This window comes from Heteronotia binoei, chromosome 11, assembly GCF_032191835.1.
Source record: "Heteronotia binoei isolate CCM8104 ecotype False Entrance Well chromosome 11, APGP_CSIRO_Hbin_v1, whole genome shotgun sequence".
In the NCBI taxonomy this organism is placed as follows: Eukaryota; Metazoa; Chordata; class Lepidosauria; order Squamata; family Gekkonidae; genus Heteronotia; species Heteronotia binoei.
The window spans coordinates 33,444,882-33,464,455 of record NC_083233.1 but is presented as its reverse complement, the minus strand read 5'-3'; the positions used below and the strand labels follow the sequence as shown (position 1 = coordinate 33,464,455).

At 43.1% G+C, this 19,574-nt stretch overlaps 1 protein-coding gene across 8 annotated transcripts in view; it reads left to right on the top strand.

Moving 5' to 3' along the window:
• The window catches only part of GRIA3 (glutamate ionotropic receptor AMPA type subunit 3), a 259,885-nt gene that overhangs the window by 125,956 nt on the left and 114,355 nt on the right, over positions 1 to 19,574 (top strand). For all 8 annotated transcript variants that reach the window (XR_009555986.1, XM_060250297.1, XM_060250296.1 and 5 more), the window contains exon 4: positions 6,536 to 6,723. Coding sequence is in view for 7 of the 8 variants with exons in the window: in XM_060250297.1 (XP_060106280.1) it covers positions 6,536 to 6,723 (188 nt within the window). In the remaining variant the exon portion in view is untranslated. The remainder of the gene's footprint in view (positions 1 to 6,535; positions 6,724 to 19,574) is intronic.

Genomic DNA, 19,574 nt, shown 5'->3' with positions numbered 1-19,574 from the left:
TAAGGCAATAAAGTGCACACGTACCAAAGCAAGAGCGTTCAAGAAGTATTAAACAGTGAAAGTCAGGACATCATTAAGGGAGGCAGGAAGGCCCACTAAAAAGTTTTACATTTAAAATATACGCTGCGCTGGGAGCAGCCTGAATTGAATGTCTTATAAAGAAGTGCAGAGGCCAAGGCAGCCCAATCCATAAAGCAGTTAATGAATCACTGGGGCCAAATGGTACATTAATGAAGGCTATGGAAAAGTCACCACAAGGTGATTTAACAAAATCAATGCTGCACTGCCAGTTGGCTGCTTGGTTCGGTTCTGGCCAGTTTTTCTGCTCTTGAAAAAAAGGAGGAGGGGGTCCCCTATGCCCCCCCACCAAGGCTGTGCTGGAGAATTGTAGGGCTTGCATAAACAAAAGCTGTTTGTGACAGAAACTGTGAAAGGCAAGATACACCAAAAAAAAAAAAAAACTGGCTAGCTTGGACCCTTCGAATGCAGCACACTGCTTCTATTCCTTGTATAGTACATGCTCGCCACATGAAAGCAATGTAGCAAAATCAACTCCTGGGGGCTTTGCCATATCTAAAAACAGCATGGATGAATCAACCATCAGTAGTGCTTTTTTTCTGCAGGAAGGGACCTAGCTCTCTCTTTTTCTATCTATATCCATACAACAATCTACCCATTTTATTCCACCCTCCTACCATGCAGCGTAAGACAGCCTGCATAGTCCCCCCCCCCCCATTTTATCTTCAGGTAGGTAGGTTATCTGAGGTAGGTTAGTCTGATACAGAGGGAGCAAGTCAAGGTCACACAGTGAGCTTTATTGCATGGCCCAGGTCTGCTTTTTCCTGCCTTTATAGTTGAGGCAAGAGTGTGCAGATGCAGTGAATTAGTTTGAGACTGGAAGACCCAACCATAGTTGCTCCAAAAGAAAAAAAAACTGAAGCAAATGTAGAGACTCTTCCTGTCATTTCTCAGGAGTTCCAGGTAGCCTTGACTGAGCAAAATTGTGTGCCTGCTTAGTCCCCTTCAGGCACAGAAATAAGCAAGGGCATGCAGCTTCTGGGCCTGTGCAAATAGGAATCAATTTGGACTCTTCTAGAAGCCTGGGTTAGGGTTGCCAACCTCCAGAACAACCATTCAGACTAGTGAGATCAAGTCTCCTGGAGAAAATAGCTACTTTGGAGGTCAAACTCTATGGCATTGTTGGATTGCCAACTCTGGGTTGAGAAATTCCTGGAGACTTCAAGGTGTGGACCATGTAGAGGGACCTTGGTAGGATATCACACCATGTGATCCATTCTCCAAAGCAGCCATTTTCTCCAGGGGAGCTGATCTTGGTCAACTGGAGTTGTGGGAGAGCTCTAGATGCCACCTAGAGGTTGGAAAACTACATTATGCCCAGCTGAGGTCCCTTCCTGAGCTCCATCCCTAAATCTCCTGGAATTTCCCAACCAGGTGCTAGCCTGGCCTTCTGCACTTCCCTGGACAGCCTAGCAAGATCTGTTCCCTGTTGCACTCCATTCTCCAGCTACAGTCTAAGGCCTGTGTTTCAGCATCCCTGGGTAAGGCTAGGCTTGATTCCAACCTGACCCAAGATGGAATCCTTACAGTTAGGAAACGACAGTGTCTTGCCTGACACTGGGAGCATTACATGCCATCCGAAAGATAGCAGAGCCAGAATGCAAACCCCTGCGCTCCCCACCCCCCAAAAAAGCTTTCGTAAAGGTAGCCCTCAAGAAGGAGATTACTTTCCCCAGCTGCTCTGCAATTAACTCTCAGCAGTTTGCTCTGATTCTGTCTGCGTCCCAGTCACAGTTGTTCAGAAGGAAGGAATGGCCCACTTCAAGCATAAATTCCCCACTGTGCTGCTCTTTGTTCATTTCATGCTGCCTCCCTGCTCTGTTGAAGCTGCTAAATGAGTCGATATTACCTTAATATGAGCTTTAAGAGTGTTATTTAATGCTATTACATTCCACGCATTTTTTAATGCGCCACATGAAATAAAAAGCGAATACCAGCAAGCCGCATGTCCACATTGCGTGCCTTGGGTAATTGCCACAATAACTTAATTGCTGCTTTCCCTTTCTGCAGATTTGCAGCCTGGGTCAAATTCCTGGCCAGGCAAAGTCTCCCAGTCCATTCCTTTACTGTCCAGATGAGTCTTGTGGAGTTTAACTCAAGAAAGAAGTCGCTTCCTGTGTTCAAAATGGCTAGGGTTGGAAATTCTAGGGGATTTGGCAGTAGAGCTGGGGAAGTACAATGTTTGGGGAGGGACCTCAGCAGGGTATAATGTCATAAAGTCCATCTTCCAAAGTGGATGTTTTCTCCAGATGAACTTATTTCTGTTGCCCAGAGATCAGTTGTAATCCCAGGAGGTCTCCAGTCACCACCCAGAGGTTGACAATCCTAAAGCCAATGTCCTGCTCCATGTCGAATAAGAGCTCCATCTGTAAGGCTGTTGGATTGCATGGTGGGCCAGGTGTTAGTTTCATTCTATGGATGCCACTCCCCACCCCCATGCTATTTTTGACCATTGCCTAGAGAGTTCCAGTTTGCAGCAGATGCCTAGGCAGGCATTCTGGACTGTCTTCATCTCTTCCTCCTCTTCTTGTTATTATTATTATTAGTAGTAGTAGTAGTGGTAGTAGTAGCAGCAGCAGCAGCAGTAGTAGTATCCCAATCTCTGCTATTGCAGTGCTCTGGATGATGTACAGAAGCATTAAAAACATTTGCCAAATAAAACAAATAACAAAATACAAATGCATTATAAAAACAGAGTGAGGATATTAATACATTATGCAGGTCTGCCTTGCCTTTGTTCTGGAGCCAATTCAGAAAGTCATAGCTGTGATTGACAGTCATGAGAAGCCCAGGGGAATGCTTCAGTTTCCTAATAGGAGCTGCTTTTTTCTGAGCTTGTTGAGAAGCTACAGCTTGGTTTGTTTTCTGCTTTGTAGGTTTTAGCTGGGTTCTGAAAGTAAGTAATTTTCAGGAAAAGCATTTCCTCCCCCCCCCCCCCACAAGTAATGTAATTGAAATGAAATTTCTCTCTCTTAAAAATGTAAAGGTATCAGTTCCTTCCCAAGCTCTGCCTGTGAGGCTGAAAGCTGACGGAAAACAAAGTGATCTTTCTATTTTTAAAACCGGAAAACAATTTTAGATGTTGCATTAGCAAGTCAAAAGGAACCAAATTGGGTGCATTAGCTAGTGGAAAGAGGTTGTGAAATTAGTCCATTCTTTCAGGTGCCTTTGCCTTTGGAAGCTGTGGAGACTGGAGAGAATTCGGTTATTCCTTGATGTGTTCCGCTGGCATAGGCTTTAATTGGGGAAGCCAATAAAAAGCATATTGAAGCTTTACAGACTTGGGGTGGGGTTGGGGAGCAGCAGTGTAGCCAGCTGCGGCCAAGGAATCTGTGAAGGTGCTTCTTGAGGCTCAGCTGTATCAGTCCATAACCTCAGCTGAGGTTATGGACTGATACAGCCAGCTTGAGTTTCGTACTGAAGTTTGTAAATTGTGCAGAGAAACTCTTAAACTCAGTATTACTGCATACTGTTGGAGGACACTCAAGATGTTTAGTGCTGCAGTATTATGCCCACCCATTTGGAAGTTAGTTCCATTTAAATTGACAGGATTTGCTTCAGAGTAAAGCAGGATTAGACTTCAAGGCTGCAATCCTGTTCACACTGCATGGATGGTTCTTTCATGAGAACCAGTGAAATCAAGAGGAAGTAAGCCCGCACAGAAAAGTGGCTCAAATTTTACTGCCGTTGACTAAAGACTTTGCCTTTGTGCTAAATTTAGACTGAATGCTACAAGCGAAGGGGTGCTGTGGGTGTGGGTGTGTATTATTTAACTGTCAAAGGTTCAGAAAGGCAGAAAACACAAAACACAAAAAAGAAGCCCAAAGGTACATAGGAACTTCAGCTGCATGTTAATTACAGAGCTATATACTGCTGAAGCATCACATCCAGAGTTGATCTCAGAAGAGACTGAGCTAATCCCAGCATGTGCAAAGGGGCAGATGAAAATGTGTTTTCTGTGCTCCTTCTCCAACTTTTTTGTGCCATAGTTAACTGGAGGAGATGCAAATTCACTGGAAAAAAATGCAAATGATTTGCATAATTTGCAAATGACTAGCAAGCAATCTGAATGGGATATAAATGAGGTTGTTTGGATTTAGGGAACTTGCCTATGACAACCCTACACTATAGTATGTGCTGTAGGTGCCCAATGCAAAGGCCTCAATGCTTAGAGAGACACAAACAGGGCTAAACTAGACATTTGCAGCTTTTAAAAGAATTGGATCCAGGTTCCCTGGATCTAGCTAGGATTCCTTGCAGCCTCATGATAACTGCCAAAAGTGGCGCAAAGCGGTAAACTGCAGTACTGCAGTCCAAGCTCTGCTCGTGACTTGAGTTCAATCATGGCGGAAGCCGGGTTCAGGTAGCTGGATCAAGGTTGACTCAGCCTTCCATCCTTCTGAGGTCAGGTCGGTAAAATGAGTACCCAGCTTGTTGGGGGGAAAGTGTAGATGACTGGGGAAGGCAATAAGAAACCACCCCATAAAAAGTCTTCCATGAAAACATGATGCAATGTCACCCCAGAGTCCGAAATGACTGGTGCTTGCACAGCAGACTACCTTCATTTTTTTTTTTAAGAATTGGGTCCAGGTTCCCCAGATCCAGCTTGGATTCCTTGCAGCCTCATGGCAACTGCTGAAAATGGCTTTTACAAAAATAAAGGAGAGCCCAAATGGGCTTGGAACACCACCATAGGAAGAGGAAGAGCTCCTGCCTCCCCTCCTAGCTTTTATTCCCATGCTGAAATAGTGCTCTGGTGATGATTCCCATCTTTTGGTGCCCCATGGGCATTACAGAGTAATAAAAATAGAGAAATAATTCCTCAGTGCTTTTTTGGCATGGGGAAATTGCTGGTCTTGGTCACGTATGTTTTTTGCTTGATACCTACAAATGATTTTTATCCTGTTTTGAGGCTACTATTGGACCTGTATCTGTTTTTGTCTAATTTATTAATATATAACCTGTATTTTGGTATATTGGATATTATTTATGTTGTATGTTTGATATTATTTGGCCCTTATATTTGTGGTAATTAACATTTTGGTTTCTTAATTCAACTTGTTGGATTAAGTTTTTCTTCCCCTCTTCTTGTTCCCGGTTTCTATCTTTTCCTCTCCAGAGTTTCTCCAAGGATAGAATGGGCAGGAAAATGAGATTTAGTGGTATATCCCAACTGAGTTATGTTTTCACACACTTTTATTGAAAAGCCATTAATCAGACCTTTACAACTCAATATAAATAACAGTAAAGCGACGAGATTCTCCAAAGAGAGACTGATTGTTTCTTGCTATCCAAATGCAAGACTACAGTTTAGTAAATAATAACAATTGATATGTACAGCAAGCACCTGAATAATGTCTGTGCAGCTCCATATGCTCCTCGTAAACAAGTCAGAGAGGAAAGATGCACTAAGGTTTCTGTTTTCCTGTCCCAGTGCATAACTTTAAAGACTCGTGACCTTTCTTTGTTTTTTCTGCTTTTCACTTAACTGTGATTGCTCACGTAGGCCAGGCCTTTGGCTGAGAACCATGATGATACAATTACTATCTGGTGCTCCCAGATTCCCCAGCAACCCCCCCCCCCGCCTTCAGAAGCTGGGGAGTGGTGACATTTTGTCTATTCATCATCTAGATTGTTTTAATTAGACTCTGGTTTTAATGCTGTTTAGTACTGGTTTTGACTGCATTGTTGTTTCAGTGTTTTATTTTGATGTAAGCCTCTCTGAGCCCTGGATGCAGGGAAGGTTGTCCTAGAAGCCTAAGTAATAAAATAAATAAATAAATAAAAGTAGGGTTAAAGGTAAAGGTAGTCACCTGTGCAAGCACTGAGCCGTTACCAATGCATGGGGTGACATCACATCATGATGTTTTCTTGGCAGACCTTTTATGGGGTGATTTGCCATTGCCTCCCCCAGTCATCTACACTTTACCCTCAGCAAGCTGGGTAGTCATTTTACCAACCTCAGAAAGATGAACGGCTGAGTCAACCTTGAGCCAACAACCTGAACCTAGTTTGCACCGGGATCGAACTCAGGTCATGAGCAGAACTCGGACTGCAGTACTGCAGCTTACCACCCTGCGCCATAGGGCTCCTTATAGGGTAGATTGTGGTTATCTAGAAAACTCAATTTAGTTGGGATATTTTTTTGGTTGGGAAGGACATATATCTACTTATGTTTTTCATTAGAATGTGTGGAACCTTGTAAACTGCATACTGAATATTGTGTGAACAGTCTCTATGTACAAGTAACTTTGCTAAATTGAGAAGGTTACTGTTAGCAGGACGAGAGCTGAATTTCCATTGTAGTGAAATTTATAGCCAGAGAATGGCTACTGATTATTCATTTTTCCTGGGTGGTAAACACTACATCAGTTTCTGGGTGAGATAAGAGGTTTTTCTCACTTAATTCAACCTGTTTTCATGTCTCCATCCCCTCCCACCCCCCGCCCATCTACAGGATTTGCCATTCTCCAGGCAATTATGGAAGCCGCTGTGCAAAATAACTGGCAAGTGACAGCTCGATCTGTGGGAAGTATAAAGGATGTTCAAGAGTTTAAGGCAATCATTGAGGAAATGGACAAACGGCAGGAAAAAAGATACTTGATAGACTGTGAAGTGGAAAGAATAAACACCATTTTGGAGCAGGTATGTGGCACTTGGGCTTGCTTTCTGTGGCACACGTACGGGTTGCATTCAGATGTCATGATAAACCAAACCCTGGTTTGTTGTGACACCTAATTGTGGTTTGTTGTGACATCTAATTGTGGTTTGTTATAACAGTGGAATACAAAAACAGTGATTTGCTGAGTAGCAACACTGTTTACAGCTTCCTGGATACAGGCGTGGCATTATAGTGAAGTTCCCTCCCTGCCTGGAGACAGGAAAGAAAATGGGATTTGCGTATAAACTGGGACTAACTGGAGGTTGTAAAGCAAACCATATTTTAGACCAGGGGTCTCCAAACTTGCCAAACTTGTGGGTGCTTTTGGAATTTTGATAAAGTAGAAACCACTATAAAATAGCTGCCATTGGGACACAGCCAGATGTTGGGAGGGTCCACAAAATATTGGGAACTTTCAGGTCAAGCTATAGTTAGAGGCAGCTAACGGGTGCTCCCTGCAGATGCAGTAGTACTGTTTCCTGGGGTGTTTGATAGCACTTTCTGTCCTGATATGGCAGAGGAAAGCACGGGTTGGCTCTTTGCTTTTGGAAAAAGAACACCATATTCATAGGCAAGGAGGAGGAGGTTGACTGGCTGAGAGAGATAGGCAGAGAGTCATTTGAAGACACTAAGAAATGTAAAAATTATTGGAGTCCAGTAGATCTTGGAGCTTTATGGTAAGCAGTGGTGTGGGATCACCTGTGGAGTCATGATTTCCAAGGTCAGAAGGATTGTGATCAGTAGGTATTAATGCTTCAGCATTAAAACCTCAAGAGATGTGAGGAATTAAGGAACCAGACTGGTTAGGAATGTCCCACCATTTTGACTTGAAAATCTCCATTTAGCTTTGGTTTCTTCCAAACTGAGCCTACAAGTCTTTATTTTCAGGCTGTTTTCTGTTTTTCCTTGTGTCAGTTTCCCCCCGCCCCATCACATTTGTTCACATTTTAATGGTATCTTTGCATCTGTTCTGTTTCAGTGGTTTAAAAATGGCATAAAAAAGAAACAACTAGGAAACATTATTAACGCATATGGACAAAACAGAAAGTTTTGCAATGGAAGCATGCAAAAATGGGGGGGGGGGTGAAAATGATTATAGCATCAAGCTTTGCTGTTGTGTATATGCCCATTAATATATTTAAATGTATGCCGATGAAAACTAGTGAGTTTTACCCTTACAGAAATTAAAGCATTGTGCACATCTGATGCTGTTTTAAAGTTAGTACTGAAGCAGCTGTAAGATCCTTGGATGGAATTCTTCTACTTTTGAAATGTAGTTCCATATATCTAACCTGGCATGAAATACACACACACACACACACTGAGAAGTGTCATTGAGTTCAGCAGACTTAGTTTCCTGGAAAATATGCTTAGGATTGCAGCCCCTAAATTTCTTGAAGTGTTAGCATATTTTTCAAAGAAACTTTTCTGCAATTGACTGATGGCAGCCTAGCTTTCTGCCATGAATAAATTGGAAGAAGTGGTACGCATGTGAATTGGTTCCGACAGCATTCAGTTCTGATCAAGCCTTAAGTTGCATCTTCATGAGCCAGTGGAATCCTTCGGTCATATCCTGCTGCCTTTGAGGTTAGCAGTAACATTGCAAGAGAGCTGTAGTATAGATTAATTGCTTTAGAAAAGCCAATAGCTCATCATAAATGTCCCTGGAATATTATTGTTTTAATTCACATTGGAGATTCTGTAAATCATCATGATTTTTTTAGGTCGATGGTTCCTCCCACCCTCCCACCCCGCGGCATCATCATAATAGAATTTTACCTGAATATTGCTCAGAGTCTGGGAAACTTAGTCCACAGGAAATGTTAGGCATCAGCATGTGCTGATGCAGAGATTTCCTATTGTAAAGGGCTTTTTATTTAATTTACGGAATGATTAATTTCTTGAAAGGATACTGGTTCTCTAATATTCTTGCATGCTACTCTAACCTAGGAAACCTTCTTCTAATTCCAGCAGTACTGAAGGAAGAATTGGATTGCCTTTCCCTGATCATACAGTAATCTGTATGTGTTCAAAAGCATTGTCTTTATTATAAATTGCTGTGCCTCTGTTACATTTCTGGAGTTCAAAGCAGTAGACAAGTGCACCTTTAAGACCAACTAAGTTTTATTCGGAATGTAAGCTTTCGTATGCTCTTAAGCAGACTTCATCAGGCAAAATGGGAATGGCAAGCAGCAATTCTTAATACAAGTTTGCAGTGTGGAATCATGGAAATGTTTTTAGCAGATAAAAAGAATCACAAATAGGATCTGTGTTTGTTAGTGTAGGACAAAACGGCTGAAAAAACACTAGGTGATAAAAAGCAGACTGCTGTTGTAGGAGTGCCATAAATCTAGGTAACATTCTGGCTTTGTTAGTTTAAATAGAGAGCATGTTTACTCAAGAGATTGTAACATCCATATAGTTTGCCCCAGGGTGGGTTGGTATATGCAATAAGACAAACAGCCAATATCCCCCATTTGAGTATGTCAGTACAAAAGAACAAAAACAAAAATTCTGACACACTGTTCTAAAAGAGAAATAATATGTTAGCCCTTATAAAAAACAGGGTGCATTAAAGTATAGTGGAAGGTGGGTTAGTATATGTAATGAGACAAACAGCCCACATCCCTCATTTGAACATGTCAACACAAAAAAACCATTATTCTGATACACTGTTCTAAAAGAGAAATACATTGGAACACTGGATGCACAGCTATACTCAGTGAGAGTTGGTTTAGTATATGTAATGAGATAAAAAAATCAGTATCCCTATTCAGTCCTGGGGAGGTGTTTGTTCCAAGTTTCGTGATAATTTGAAATTCAGCAGTTTCTCTCTCCATTCTGTTCTTGAAGTTCCTTTGCAGTAAAGCAGCTACTTTGAGGTCACCCATTAAATACTCAGGAAGGTTAAAGTGTTCTCCAACAGGTTTCTCAGTTCTGTAATTCCTGATGTCGGATTTGTGTCCATTTATCCTTTGGCGTAGGGTTTGAAGAAGAAGATAGAAGATATTGGATTTATATCCCGCCCTCCACTCTGAAGAGTCTCAAAGCGGCTCACAATCTCCTTTACCTTCCTCCCCCACAACAGACACCCTGTGAGGTGGGTGGGGCTGGAGAGGGCTCTCACAGCAGCTTCCCTTTCAAGGACAACCCCTGCCAGAGCTATGGCTGACCCAAGGCCATGCCAGCAGGTGCAAGTGGAGGAGTGGGGAATCAAACCCGGTTCTCCCAGATAAGAGACCGCACACTTAACCACTACACCAAACTGGTTTGTCCTGTTTGCCCTATGTGGAGAACTGAGGGGCATTGTTGGCATTTAATGGCATATATAATGTTGGAAGATGAACAAGTGAATGAGCCTGAGATGGTATTGTTAATGCTGTTAGACTCAGTGACTGTGTTGTCTGGGTGTATGTGTTTAATGAACTTTAGACTGATGTTGTTTCATGTATTATTGATGGATTTATTGTGCTTATAATTCTGTGAATTAGGTTGATCATGAGAAGGAGGGCAGGAAGGGTTGTATCAGTGCTTAGTTCTTGTGGCCCTTTCTTACACACCCAGAAAAATACTGATTGACGCTTTGGGGTCAGTCAACTATTTTTTTCCAGGCCCATTTGGCAAGGGATCCTGGAGGGGTTTTTGCCATCTTCTAGGCATGGGGCAGGGGTCACTGGGGATATATGTGTGTGTGGGAGGTATTTGTGAATTTCCTGCATTGTGCAGGGAGTTGGACAAGATGACCCTGGAGATCCCTCTCCACACTAGAAGTGGCCAATGCTTGGAGCCAGAACCTGTGCTGAACTCCAGAAATGATCCCAGTAGGATACCATGGACACATGGTAAAGAAGCCCTGGATGCATTCCACCAAGCATTCAATTACTTTCATTCTACCATCAACCTGACAATGAACCAGTCTATGTAAGAAATACATTTTCTGGACACCACTGTAAAAATAAATGAGGGACGCATAGACACTACCTTATACAATGGATCGTTTGGTATGTTTGGGATGGTAGCTGGAGGCATGCAGGTATGTTTGTCAGTCAGTAGGTTTCCTGTATAAGGTAGTGTCTATGCGTCCCTCATGTATTTTTACATTCCCTCTATTCCATCATCCAAATCATTTATAAAGATGTTGAACAAAACAGGTCCCAGGATTAATCCTTGAATGTGCGTAAAGACACAAAATGTCTCCTCATAAACATAGCAAATCTTTGTTGTACAGCCTGTGCAGTTATTATCTGCAATTATGCATCATGGTCCCCATTCAGACAGAGGAATAAATGAATGTGGGTCTGAATCAGTGTGGCATAGCTATCTTAACAGCATATGGAATTAAGCCAACTGTTTTACCTCTTCTGGATCTATGAATCACAATCACAGGTCTGCTGCCTGGTAGCGACAACATCCCTTATAGTAGCGGTGTTCACAGGTTACAGTGACACACATACAATCCATGTACAGTGTGCATTTGATTTTGCTTTATACAGACATGAAATGATTCACATGTTACATTCAACAAATGTACAGCTGAGCGTGTGATAGAAAGTGCACATTTATCATTTGTAAAGTGAACACACATTGACTCTTTGTTACAAACAGATGTATGGTATGTACATGCCAAGTATATGTGCATTCACTGTAACATGAGCAGGGCTACTGAGTATGCAGTTCTCAGATCAAGAGCAGAAATGATGATTATTTGTGACATACTCAATCCTAAATGAGCGTTGCAAGAGAAGCTCCTGAGAGTTCTCTGGCTCTAAAGCACTGATGTCCTTTGTCACAAGTGGAAATCAGGCTTGACTTATCGTCCAGGTTTACCATTGAGCAATTTGCTTCCCCCTCCCACCCTTCCTCTTCCTTTGCCAGCTCTTGTTTCATTCTTTCCAGCTTAAGTCATTATCTCCACATAAAGTAAAAATTGTAAAAAGTTTTAGGGGAATGTAAAATGCTTCTTAGATCTCTGGAGTAGGGATACTCATAGGAAAAGGGATGCGTTCTCCTTCTAGGCAACTGTACTTCACTGATAATGCAGCGCTGTGAGAGAGGATAACTTTGGATTTGCATATTTCAGATGGTTTTCCCACTACGTTTAGAAGATGTACCCAGCCAAAAGGAAAGAGGGGGGCTAGAATATCAATGAAATATACAAAGTCAACGCTTCACACTTCCTCTGGAGGATTTTGATCATTGTTCCCCAAACTCCAGATAGCTGAGGCAAACTTTTTGTTTCTAAATTCAAAGTGAAGGTACATTTCACTCTTAGTTCATAAAAGTTTTACTTTTAGCTTTAGAGCAGGATTTTGCTACTCTCAGCTGTTCCCCTATGCCCCCACCGTTCACAGTAGGGATTCATACAAAGACACAGTGGGAGCCAAATTTCCTATCAGGAGAATACGGTAATTCTCTTGTGTCTTTAATGGACTTTTTAAAGCTCCCCTGATGCAGTGACACAGAAAATTTCCAGTGGAGGCTGACCAAAGCAGGGCTGTGTAAATCCAGAGCAGTAAAGCACACAGAGACACATCAGGCAGCCCACTTCGTAGATCCTTCTGCCTCACTGGAGCATATACATATTTAATGAATCGAGGCTGTAATGCCAATCAAGGACCTTGTTCTAATGATGTATTAATGTTAATTACCAGCAGGCTAACTGACCTTTCATACCACAGTTGTATACCTGAGCACAGAATCTAGGAACTGGTGATTTTAAAAATGTAAAAGTCTGGTATTTGTAAGCAAAATGACTATTAACAAATGATGTGCTGTACTGCTAGAGAATCAAGCTCCTTTTCATGAGCGGGGTGTGTGTGTGGCTATTTTGTTGTGAGTGCGGAAGGGGGAAGCAGGGAAAATGTGGTTGCCTGCCAAGACCTGCTCTGTCAATCATGGCCTCATCCTTTTGACTGACCATTTGGCATTGGGATGGTCTTGGTGGTGGGATAGCCAGTTAGCAGACACACACTTTCGTGATCTCACTGGGACAATTTACTCATGGGAGTTACTGAATGTAACTATCTGCTGTATTTCAACCAACTCCTTCAGACTAACACAGGAAATAAAAGGTTCTAGTTTACTCTTTACTGTGCAAATTTCTTCTGAAAGGAATGTAAAACAAATGGAGGGACTGGGCTCTCTTCCTTTCTCACAGCTTCACAGACTCACTGGGAACAGCCAAGTGGCTCTGCCAGCATGCCCTGCCCCCATTCAGCCTTGCTTCTACTGTGATTTAAAAGCATACACACTTTCCAAGCTTCTTCTAAGCCTTCCAAGGTGGAAAGGCACATTGTGGCTGTTGGGGTAGGGCTTCGCTGCACCAGCCACATGGCTGGTGGCAAGGAGGAGCCTGCAAAACTGAGGGGTCCCCCAACAGGGCTTGGGGACTGGCAAGCCTAGCACCAGCTAAGATTTTTAGGCAAAGTGCTGCTGAAGAGTATGCTTTCAGGCTATTGCTCCATTTAACTCTGTATTGTTTACTCTGACTGGTAGTGACTCTTTTGAGTCTCGGATGGAGAAAAGTCTTTCTCAATATCTGCTGAGGGCCAAACTAGATGTTAGGAGTTTTTTTAATAAAGGGTTGGGTCCAGAATCTCTGGGCATAACTCTCTGCTTACAGTTACATAGCAGCTGCAGGTAACATCAGGTTTAAAATACAGGAGAATCCAACTGGGCATACAACCCTACTGTGGAGGGAGGGGCTCCTGCCATACACACACACCCACACCCACACACACACCATTTTCTGCACAGAAACTGTGTGGGAGGGGGAGATATTTCCCTTTCTTAGCTGCTCCATGTGGAATATTCTGTGCACATGGAGCAGCAAAAACGGAAAAAACTTCCTCTGTACCATTTGAGAGAAAATGAGGGGGAGCAGGATCCCCTTCTCCCCTTGCAGCAGCATTCTGATTCTACATGGGCTCTCCTTTATTTTTAAGTTGACAGTAATTGAACCTGAGGTAGTAAAATGGATTATGTCACTCAGAGTCTGTGTTTTGAATGCATCTTTAAATAAAAGACTCTGGGTATGTACAAATTAACACTTTCAGCAGGGCTTGGATTCGCCTAGAACCTTTACCCACATGTACTGTTGGGTTTTTATTTTTTTAAAAATTACATAGGATATTTTTACATGGAAGAGTATTTGCAAATGCAGCCTGAAGTAGTACAGTCCCCAGTATCACCTCAAGATTCTGCCACCTCAGTCTGCTGCATGACTTTTTCAGGGCCCGCATCTGTGTGGAAAGTCTTATTAGCTTTTGCTCAGTTTATAATCTGGCCCATGTTAAAAATGGGTTGCAGACCTGCATCACTTTTTGAGTTCATAAGCAAATTTTGGCCAATCAAGCAAGCAGTCTCCTTCCCACTTTTTTTTCAATCAGTTTCAGTTTTGTCTTGCCACCTTTCCCAAAACCTTTTTTTTAATTAAATATTTTTTAAAAAAAAAAATCCACAAGGAGAGTACAGTCTTATCCTGGAAGTCATTTAAAATTCTGTTGCACACTTTAAGAGTCAATAATCCCAGTTCAGAAAGATGGCTTTGCTTTTGCCAAGGTAACACATTTTATTTCAAGGCAGAGTGCTTTTGTGTCTGTTTAGTCTCAAATCCCCAAAAGGGGAAATAAGAAGAAAGAAGTGCATTCAAGATCAAAATAGTGAAACATTACAAAGGGGCTTGCTTATTCCACAGAGCCTTTGCTTCTTATCAAAAGGAGGTTGGGTTTTTTTTTTTTTAATGCAGTCATGACAATTAGACCAAGAGGTAACTTTGGGATTAAGTGGAAGCATCCAGGGAGGAAAACATTAAGTCATAGGGCTGTGAAGAATGTGATGTTTCAACAGGATGGGCAGACTGCCTTAAGGCCTTCAAAATGGTTTTAAAGTTCTTATTCCACCTTTTATTTTTTTAAAATGTTTTTCCACTGAGGATTCACATTAGGAAGCCAGTGGTTGTAGATGTTAAAGATAAATGTTAGATTCAGGGCCTTTTTTGTAGAAGAAACCCAGCAGGAATTCATTTTAATATTAGGTCACACCCCCTGACATCTCCATTATTTAGCATAGGGCTTTTTTGTAGAAAAGAGCCATCAAAAGCTCATTTGCATATTAGGCCACACCCTCTGATGCCAAGCCAGTTGGAACTGCGTTCCTGTGCATTCTTGCTAAAAAAGAAAAAGCCCTGGTTAGATTATGTCTAAGAAGATCTGAGTTGAAATCCCTTTCATTTTCCTATCTTCCCAGCTCTTTTTGAGGAACCCGTCAAGTCCAAACTCTGATCACCTTCTGCTGGGACATGTACCACCAGCCACCCTGAATCCCAGACTGTTCCCACCCTATCACTGACACTTGCCATTATCCTTGCATTTCTGGTCTTCTAGTTTGCTAGTTTCTCACCATGTTTTGCTTAGGATGCAGGTGGCATACAGATGTTCATCTGAGTCTTCATAAGTGAAAAATGAAGATTAAAATATATTGAAAGAATGGACTAACTCCCCACCCCTCAAGAAAACCAGAAAGGAAGGCATCCTGGAGCTCAGGGATATTGTTCTATTATGAGCCCGACAGATGTAGTTCCTTCCATCATGAGAACAGGTGGTACTGGCTGAAAGTTGAGCAGCATTGCAGCTGTCATTTAAGTTTGGAAGCAAGGAAGCATTAGGATGAGGAGAGCTGGTCAATTGTCTAGGCAGTCTCTTGACAAAGAGGTGTTCTAAGGGGATGTTGAACCAGCAAAATTCAGAATTAAACTGAAGAGCTGAATGTTTACTTGTTTACCCCTCCCTCCCTATCTACCTGTTTACCTTTTACTCTGTCTACCTATCTAAACTTTATCTTACCCTTCCTCCAAGGACCTCAGAATAGGCTTCTACACACCACTGGCTTCCTGATCTCCCAAGTGGGGCTTGATCTGGACAAGGCCAGCTCCTTTTTCATGAAATACAGTGCCACAATGGCTAAATGTGCACTTTATTATCTGGATGAGGCATCTGCATACATCTGAGACTTGTGCTATTCTTGACTGCCTGGGGATGAGATAAGGCTCTTGAAGTGGACAGGTCTAGTCAGAAAGGGCTCTTGGTTTCCCAAAACTTTTGGATCCATAGATGTAATGTTTTCCCTGTCTGAAGTCTGTATGACTTTTGGATCATAGATGTAATGTTTTCCCTTTGCAGTCAAGGCTGCAAAGAAAGATTACTTTGCAACCAAGATTGCATCTGCAAACTCGCGCCCAGCACAATTATTTAGAATAATTGGGGACCTTATAACCCTGCCACAAGGCAAACCAAATGTTAGAGAATTAGAAATAGGCTGTGAGGCATTTGCGAGATATTTTGCAGATAAAATCTCATTGCTCCGCCAAGACCTGCCTACCACATTGGATACAGTGAGTGAAATTGAGGCTCCATGCCTGTCTTCGGGTTTAGTGCTGGACCACTTCGACCCACTCAGCCTGGAAGAAGTCAACAGAATCCTCTCCGCTGCTCGCCCGACAACATGTGATCTGGACCCTTGCCCCTCTTGGCTGATTAAATCTTGCCAGAGGGAGCTTAGATGTCCTTTACGGGACATCATAAACAGATCCCTCCTAGAGGGGCATTTTCCAACACCTCTGAAAGAGGCCTTGGTCCGCCCTCTCCTGAAAAAAGCTACAGCAGACCCGGCCAAACTATCGTCCGGTGTCCAATTTACCGTTTTTAGGTAAAATTATTGAGAGGGCTGTGGCGTTGCAGCTACAGAGGTTTCTGGATGACGCTTCTGTCCTAGACCCATGCCAGTCTGGCTTCCGGCCGGGCCATGGGACGGAGACGGTGTTGGTCGCCTTAGTGGATGACCTCCAGCGGCAACTGGATCGAGGCGGCGTTGCGGTGCTGATGCTGTTAGACCTGTCGGCTGCATTTGATACAGTCGACCATCAGCTACTGACGCGCCGCCTCGCCGACATTGGGGTTGAGGGGCTGGCCTTGCAATGGCTTTCCTCCTTTCTCCTGGGTCGGGGACAGAGGGTGGCTATTGGGGGTGAGCGGTCCCGGAGGCGCACACTGGATTGTGGGGTGCCTCAGGGAGCAGTTCTCTCCCTGATGTTGTTCAACATCTATATGTGCCCCCTTGCCCAGATTGCCCGGCGGTTTGGGCTGGGTTGCCATCAATATGCAGATGACACCCAGCTCTATCTACTAATGGACGGCCGGCCCGACTCCGCACCAGGGAATCTCGACCGGGCTTTACAGGCTGTTGCGACGTGGCTTAGGCTGAGTGGGCTGAAGCTGAATCCAGCGAAGACAGAGGTCCTTTGTGTGGGTCGCGGCGCTCTGGGAGGGGAAATAGCTCTCCCGGCCTTCGATGGTGCGCCATTGAAGCAGCGCGCCAGGTAAAGAGCCTGGGTGTTTTACTGGAGCCTTCATTATCGATGGAGGCCCAGATAGCAGCCACTGCCAAGTCAGCATTCTTCCATCTGAGGCGGGCAAGGCAGTTGGCCCCTTTCCTTGAGCGCCGGGACCTCGCAACAGTGATCCACGCAATGGTCACCTCAAGATTGGACTACTGTAATGTCCTCTACTTGGGGCTACCTATGTGCCGTACCCGGAAGCTGCAGCTAGTGCAGAACGCGGCGGCCAGGCTGTTGTTGGGACTCCCGAAATGGGAACATATACGGCCAGGGCTACGGGAACTGCACTGGCTGCCGATTATACACCGGGTCCAGTACAAAGTGTTGGTCACTACCTTTAAAGCCTTATATGGCCGAGGACCCGCCTACCTGAGGGACCGTCTTTCCCCATATGAACCCCAGAGAGCACTGAGGTCAGCTGGGAAAAATCTAATGACTATCCCTGGGCCGAAAGAGATCAAACATCAGAACACTAGAGCACGGGCCTTTTCAATCGCGGCCCCTGCCCTATGGAACCAACTTCCTGAGGAGGTGCGGGCCCTGCGGAACCTCGATCAGTTCTGCAGGGCCTGCAAGACCACCCTCTTTAAAATTGCGTACTCGGACTGCTAAAGAAAGCTGTTAATTAAGGATCCGCCAATGCGGCCCTAAAGACCTATACCGCTGTGTATAAACTGGCAGAACTAGCGTCAAACACCATCAGCACTGTCAGACCAAGTTATTTAACTGTATTGACTGGTTTTTAATGTTGTTAAATTTAATGTTTTTATATTGTTAAATTTAAAGGTTTTATCTATTATTGTTTTTTGTTTTTATGAAATGTTGTTAGCCGCCCTGACCCTGCCGAGGTGGGGAGGGTGGGATACAAATAAAATTTATTATTATTATTATTATTATTATTATGGGGCTCAGACATTCTTCTGGGGGTCTTGACATGATCCAGTCCTCATTCTGGGTGAGATCCATAGGAGAATCCATTGTAGTGCTGGGCCAGGATGCTAAAATCTTACTTTATGGGATTCCAGCTTTTCAAGGTACATTTTCAGTGCCACAGCCTAAATCAGGAATTACTTGGCTAAACCAGGGAAGATAGCTTCCCAGCAGAAGAGGCTGAAGTGCCCTCTCATTTAAAGGCGGTTAGAGATTTACACTTTGTGAGATTACCTTGCTATAAATGGGTCTTTCCTGGGGAGGTAAACATCAGCCTTTGGAATGCCACATTGTCATTTTGGCTTGGTAACTTTTTTGCAAGCATAGAAGGTGTCTCTAAATTATGCTCTGAACTGCTTAGAGAGTGAGAAAGAGAGTAGGTGGGCAATTTGATTCCAAAAGCTAATCTTTCCCCATTTACTTCTGCCAACAGCACAAGGCCTTCCTTGCTGTCTAAAACGGTTCCAGCAACTTATTTTTGTGGCATTTGTACCCAGCCTCAGTTTTTAAAAATATAACTTAACCACCTGGCTAGTTTAGCACTATCTGGATTTTTTAAAAATGCTGGCCACCTGGACTGTTTTTGTTTTCATTTCATTTAGAACACGCAATAGCCAAGCTTTCTGAGTGGTTCGCAGCTTTGAAGAAAATGGCCCCATAAATAGACAATAAACCATTAACCATAATTACACTTGCAGTGAATGTGGTTGATTGTTCTCCCCTGTTGGTTAGCGTTATGATTTTTTTTTTGTTTAATTATGTGCATTTCAGCTGCTGTTCCTTGTTTTGTTGCTTCAGTGACTAGAGCCTTTTTTTGTGGTTTTTCTTGATTGTTAAGATTGGTAAATAAAGGTTAGAAAAAGCCTGGCGATTTGGGGGTGGAGTTTGAGGAAGAGGGGGTTGGGAAGGGGAGGGACTTCATCAGGGTAGAATGTCATAGAGTCCACATTTTGAAGCCACCATTCGCTCCAAGGGAACACATCTCTATTGCATGGAGATCAATTGTAATTCTGGGAGATCTCCAGACACCACCTAGAAGTTGGCAACCCTATAATATCCATTGTTGATTGTTGTTTATGTGATTGTGTTGCCTGTCTGTTTAAAATATTGTTCTATTATATTGTACACCACCTTGTGGAGCAGCACTATATAAATATTTCAGATATATAAAATCAAATTGGCTAAGGCAGAAACAGAAGTAGACCTGTGGCCTAAATTTCCATAAAGGAGATGACAGGTATGTTTCTTTGGTACAATGTTCCCAACTGGGATGCCATCACCAAGAAGTCTCTAGATATTTATTTATATCCTACCTTTTGATCAAAATTTGCATCCCAGAGTGGTCCATGGGTATTTTTTAAAAAAAATCAATGGCTTTAAAATTAATAAAAACATAAGAGAAGCCATGTTGGATCAGGCCAATGGCCCATCCAGTCCAACACTCTGTGTCAAACAGTGGCCAAAACCCAGGTACCATCAGGAGATCCATCAGTGGGACTAGAACTCCAGAAA